Below are 6,000 nucleotides of genomic sequence, written 5' to 3' on the forward strand. Positions count from 1 at the left end.
CCTGACATGTATGGTTTAAAATTAGCTGTACATGCATACCTTAAAAAAATATGTGTTTGCATATCTTTGCAGACGCCTTTGTAGGAGGAGTGATCGGGTTGCTGTTTGCATACATCTGCTACCGCCAGCACTACCCACCCTTTCTGCACATAGACTGTCACCTGCCTTATGCCAGTCTGGCTGCTGCCACCAATATGCCCTCGCATCCTCAGGACGACCCGCAGCCCACCGACAATGCCACCACCCTTCCCCTGGAGAGCTTGACTGAAGGACCAGTATGACTAGTGGCCACCACGGAAACAACGCACAACACTCTCACCAAGCCGCCAAGCCCACCTACCCATTCCTAGTGACTGACTTGCTCTTGTATACATTCCAGTGGACAGTAAAACACTTCATCCATTCGATTCTGTAGCTCTAAGTCTTGGTGACGCCTACATACTTTTATGTTTGTGTGAGTGTCTTTTTTTTTCTTTTTTCTAAATCTATTTCTTACTCAGCAGCCATTAAAGTCTATATATAGTTGTGATGTGTGAGAGAAACCTACAGATATGGGACACCACCGCTGAGAGGAAAAAAGAGAGAAAAACATACCAAAATCTTGGTGAAAGAACTTACCGTAGGCTGTGAGGAAAGATGGAAATGTTGGCTGTTTTTGCTTAAAACTTTTGTTTAATATGAGGTGTAACTATCATGCCATTTTATACCGGGGTATCTTCATTATTTGGGTGTTAAAGGTTTGGAACAAACAGTTGGGGAGACACAGAAATCCCATAGTATGTCACAGCATGTAAGCAGTTTGTATACAATCGGGAAGAAGAAAGTGCAGACTTTCAAGCCTAAGGATTTTTGTCAGGACATAATAAAATAAATCATCTGGTCTTTACCAGGTCTTGGAATGATGTAAATTTAACCTTAGAACAACAACACGTAACATATTATACTGGACCATTATAGATTTAACGAAAACTAAGCCACAATTCTTGAGCAGTGGGTGGAAAACTAAGCGCATCCCATTATTCAGCAGATTGTAGAAGCACTTATAGCAGCAATAACTTGAAGTAATCGTTTTCTGTATGACATTATTAGTCTCACATGGATGTATTTTTGCCCTCTATTCTTCACAACCTTGCTTCAGATCATTGAGGTGGTCATTCATTTTTACAAAGCTTTCTTAAGGTCACACCAAAACCTTTCAAAGTGGTTGAGGTCTGGACTTTGACTGCACCATTGCAATGTCTCGAATTTGAATTTCTTTCAGCCTTTCTGTTGCAGACATGCTGCTGTGCTTGGGATCATTGTTCTGTTTCACAACCTGTTTTCAGACAAGCACTAAAGGTGGCCTCACCTCTGGGTCTGAAAAACTTTGGTATCCAGAGGAATTTTTTACTTTAACTTGCCCATGGCCTGCTTTTCCACATTTTCTGGCTTATCTGCGGTGGTAAAAATCCACTGGTACTTTTCAGAGCATTGTAATTTATTTAGGCTTCATTCATTCATTCATTCATTCATTCATTCATTCAAGATGTCTTCAGGAAAAATGTTTTAGTTGTGAGGTAAAGTTGAGCCTTTTCAGATCCCTCAGAGACCCAGCAGTCTTGGATGAGAGGGTGTGGTTTGCTTTTCTTAGCCGGCAACACAATCTGGAAAAGGTTTTGACTTGTTTGGTATACTTAACGGACAACAGTTTTATGGACACAAAGCAGTGTGACGCTGGCTTTGAGGGGAGACTGAAGCTGAGACTCAAGGACATTCCAAAGTCTGGGGCCTGTAAAGAGTGAGATGCAGCTCTTGTTTTTTTTAGCTATTTCTCTGAGTCTGGCCTTGAAGTTGACTCGCTGTGATGTCCACCATTGAATATTAGAAACTGGACTAAATGTTTTCTACTTGTGGATAATCTTTCTCACTGCAGCATGATCCATACTGTTTTGAAATGATCTTATAACCTGATGACCAGCAACAATTGCTTCTCTAAGGTCATTGCAAGGCAAGGAAAGGCAATTTTATTTATAATTTATTTTTTATTTATTTTTATATAGCACAATTCACACACAGGGCAATTCAAAGTGCTTCACAGCTACATAAAATCACAAGAAGGCAATAAAAGCATTAAAAAGAAATTAAAAAAAATAATAATAATTAAAAACCCATTAAAATAATCATTAGTTAATTAAAAAGTGAAGAGTGCAGATAAAATACTTTCAGGTGTCATATGCACAGCTAAACAGAACTGTTTTCAGTCTGGATTTAAACATTGTCAGAGCTGAGGCCTGTTTCACATCTTCTGGAAGACTGTTCCAGATTTTAGGAGCATCAAACTGAAACGCAGCCTCACCTTGTTTAGTCCTGACTCTGGGCACCAGCAGGAGACCCCTCCCTGAGGTTCTCAGAGCCCGAGTTGGTTCATATGGCTCTAACATGTCAGAGATGTACTTTGGCGCTTGACCATGAAGAGACTTGTACTCAAGCAGAGCTGTTTTAAAGTCTATTCTCTGAGCGACAGGAAGCCAGTGCAGAGACCTGAGCGCTGGACTAATATGGTCGTATTTCCTGGTTCTAGTCAGGACTCGAGCAGCAGCGTTCTGGATGTACTGCAGCTGTCTTACAGCCCGTTTAGAGAGCCCAGTGAGCAGGCCGTTACAGCAGTCTAACCTGCTGGAGACAAACGCATGGATCAGTCTCTCTAAGTCTGGTTTAGACACTATTCCTTTGATTCTGGCAATGTTTTTTAGATGGTAAAAAGCTGCTGATGTTACAGATTTAATGTGGCTGTTAAAGTTCAGGTCTGAGTCCAATATTACCCCGAGATTTCTAACCTGATTATTAGGTTTTAGAGAGAGAGTCTCAAGGTGACTGATAACACTTTCTCTTTGTTTCTGTGGGCCACAGACAATGATTTCAGTTTTGTCTGAGTTTAGCTGGAGGAAATTGTTTTGCATCCACAGACTGATCTGTTCGATGCAGCGACACAATGTATCTACAGGCCCGTGTTCTCCTGCCACCAGTGACACGTAGATCTGAGTGTCATCTGCATAGTTATGGTAGGACACATTATAGCTGCGTAGTAACTGGCCTAGTGGAAGCATGTACAGATTGAACAATACGGGTCCCAGGATTGACCCCTCAGAGCTCATGTCTCATTTGTATTGTGTTAACACACACCTGAATGCTCCAAATCAGCAAGCTGCCACAACTTAGAGGTGTTCACGCTTACTACTGAAACATTAACCAGTTGTGTTTTATCAGCAACACCTGGCTGCTCATTATCCTTTTGATTTCTATGGCAGCAGTAAGAGTGGACTCATCATTAGGTTGTGTCTTCCTAATTTAAAGACCAGATGAATTTAAAGGGGGTGCAATTACTATTCTATTTCTATTCTATTTTTCATTGGACTATAAATTTCACATGATCCGATTGCAACTAGTGTCGGATTAAACTAAGTAGTGTTAAACTTTTATTTAGATTGTACATTGCATTTTCACAGGCAACTCATGTTTTTGTTTGAAATTCAAGATCTTTCAGCACTACTCTGCATTCATACCTCCTTTGTTTTTAATCATTTGGCTTGTCCATAGAAACATAATGATAAACATAGAACCAATACACACTTGGGGAGGCAGTGATCCATGTCAGGAGCATTATTCAAAATTCCATTTGTCCCTACTCTCGTGGGCATGTAATCCTGCATTTCTCTACTCCCTCATTCCTCTTCCTCTCCCTGTCAAAATTCAACTGTAGTTTTCATAGGCGCTGCATTTAAGACTTGTTCTCAGAGGTTCCACACAGACATGGATCCTTAATGAGTGCAATCAATTACCGGCAGGCGGAAGTGGGTAGGCAGGAGTGTGTCTCGACAGGTACAAACTCCAATCTGATCCTGCATTAATCCTCATTAAGTGAGGTCAGTCATTGCTGCTTATGGGGACATTAGGGCTATTTGACTTGCCCTGCAAACAGCCCAAGCATAGCAAATGGCTTTCAGCCCACTGATGCCCCACAAATAGACAATCTTGCATTGGAGATCCCCCCCCCCCCCCCCCCCCAGGACTATACTTTTAATGTATTGGTCATTACCGTTCCATTATTTATTAATATAAAGACAAAGCAGACACCAAAGACTTTCTGCGTGGCTCATATGTTTTATTAACGGAGTTAACACATTGCATGATTACTTGCCTCAGTTTACAGTGCCCCTTTACCATTGCTGTGACATTAATGGGAAAGCGCAATCTCAGCTTACCTCTAACCCAGCCTCAGGTTGGGGAGGAGTCTCTGTCTCCAGTCTCAAAAGACCTCACATATTTCAGTAAAATGCATCATTTAGGACAGATTTAGGACTTTCAACTGTTGTTTAACTGTATTCCGGCACAATTTGGCTTGTGGCACAAGATGTGACAAGGAAAGCTGCACTGTGTTTAAAATTATTTTCTACATCATTTACTGGGTTAGGTCAGCCACAGTTAAGCCTCTGTCATATATGCAGTCCATTGGCAGCTTCTTGCTGTAACTGTGTGTGTATTTGTGTGTGTGTGCGTGTGTGTGCGTGTGTGTGCAGGGGTTGATAAGGCCGATCCCTGATGCAATATAAAATAAAACTTAACATAGGACTTTTCACCAGAGGGTAAAAGGTGCTTGACTCTGCACTTCAGACTCTATGAAGGGACTTGATGAGACTCGGAGAGTTAGCCCTCTTGCTGATTCCACACAGTCTTTCAACACTGGCCATGAAATATGTGACTGTTGGTTTCTGGCTTCTCGAGGAGTACTTTGGGAATTAAATGCTTGAAATTTAATTCTGCACACTTGCATTTGCCTGAGCTGATGTCTGATATTTGTACTTTTGTCATTTGGTTCTTGCTATTCGATGGTACAGTGTGTGTTGACAAGAAAAGTTTTTAGTCGTCATATGTGAGTGTTTGCGCTTTAAAGAATAGATTTAAATGACCCACTATCCTTAAAATCATTCCACGATTGGCTTTGACTTGGTGCTATAGATATTTTTGTAGCAGTATTCGAAAGATGAATGTGTCATTTGAAAATGAAAGAACATGAAGTAGTTCTATATTTCACATCACATACTTCAGATGCAACCAGTGATTGTTACTCTGTGTGTGTTTTTTTATGTCGTTGCCTTCTTAACAACTGAAGGGACAAAAGCTACTCAAATATATAAAATAATAGTTAAATAATCAGTTATCATGAATAGATGTCTAAAGAAAAAAAAAAAAAAAACGAGCGTAGGAATGTTAATGTTATGGCATGCCAGTTCTGTTTGTGAGAAAAGACCGTTTACTATGAATAAGCATGTCAGGCCTTGAGAACTGTTTGAGCTGTGTTTTTGCCATTTGTATACTTTATGTACAATAAAAGACTGCTGCTGTGTGAACTTTACACACAAAGAAAACAAACGATTGTGATAATTGGAGTGTTTGTGTGTGTGTGTGTTTGGCTAATGGGAACTCAGAGCGACCTCGATTGAATTAAAGACATGACGGGAAAAAGAAAAGTCAAGGTTTGACAATTTTTGCAGGGAAAAAATTGTGCCCTGTAATTTGTATTCTGACATTTTACTTTATCATATGCAAATGAACAATCTTAGATTATGCAGCAGGCAACATATGAATGAATTACCCAATAGCCCAAGACTAGTTTAATCAATTTATGCTTCAGTAGATTTGCCTTCAGGTTGCAGTGCCACTGGAAGAACTGACAATGTGTGCATAAAATTAGCCCTGTAAAAAGGTGTGTTGAGCCTTTCCATCTGTTGTGTTGCTTGCTTTAGGGAGTCTCCAATAAATATTTGTATGCTTAAGATTGGTTGCTCCATGTAATGTCAGTCACAATGGGCTGCTGTAAGAAGCATTTAAACCATGTTGCATCTGACAGCTCAGACTAAAGGCGGAGACCACCAGAGGCAGGTAAATGTCCAAAGCTTCAATAGCAGGGTTGAGGTCATATTTAGGTGGTCAGATATAAGGCAAAACATTCATGAATTAATA

General features: G+C 40.4%; 1 protein-coding gene across 1 annotated transcript in view; it reads left to right on the forward strand.

Annotated features, from left to right (window-relative positions):
* plpp4 (phospholipid phosphatase 4) overlaps positions 1–5,375 on the forward strand; it is a 58,435-nt gene extending 53,060 nt beyond the window's left edge. Inside the window, exon 7 of the mRNA XM_075475703.1 lies at positions 73–5,375. Coding sequence (XP_075331818.1) covers positions 73–281 — 209 coding nt within the window. The 3' untranslated portion in view covers positions 282–5,375. The remainder of the gene's footprint in view (positions 1–72) is intronic.
* The last annotated feature ends 625 nt before the right edge of the window (positions 5,376–6,000 follow it).

This window comes from Odontesthes bonariensis, chromosome 2 (assembly GCF_027942865.1).
Source record: "Odontesthes bonariensis isolate fOdoBon6 chromosome 2, fOdoBon6.hap1, whole genome shotgun sequence".
In the NCBI taxonomy this organism is placed as follows: Eukaryota; Metazoa; Chordata; class Actinopteri; order Atheriniformes; family Atherinopsidae; genus Odontesthes; species Odontesthes bonariensis.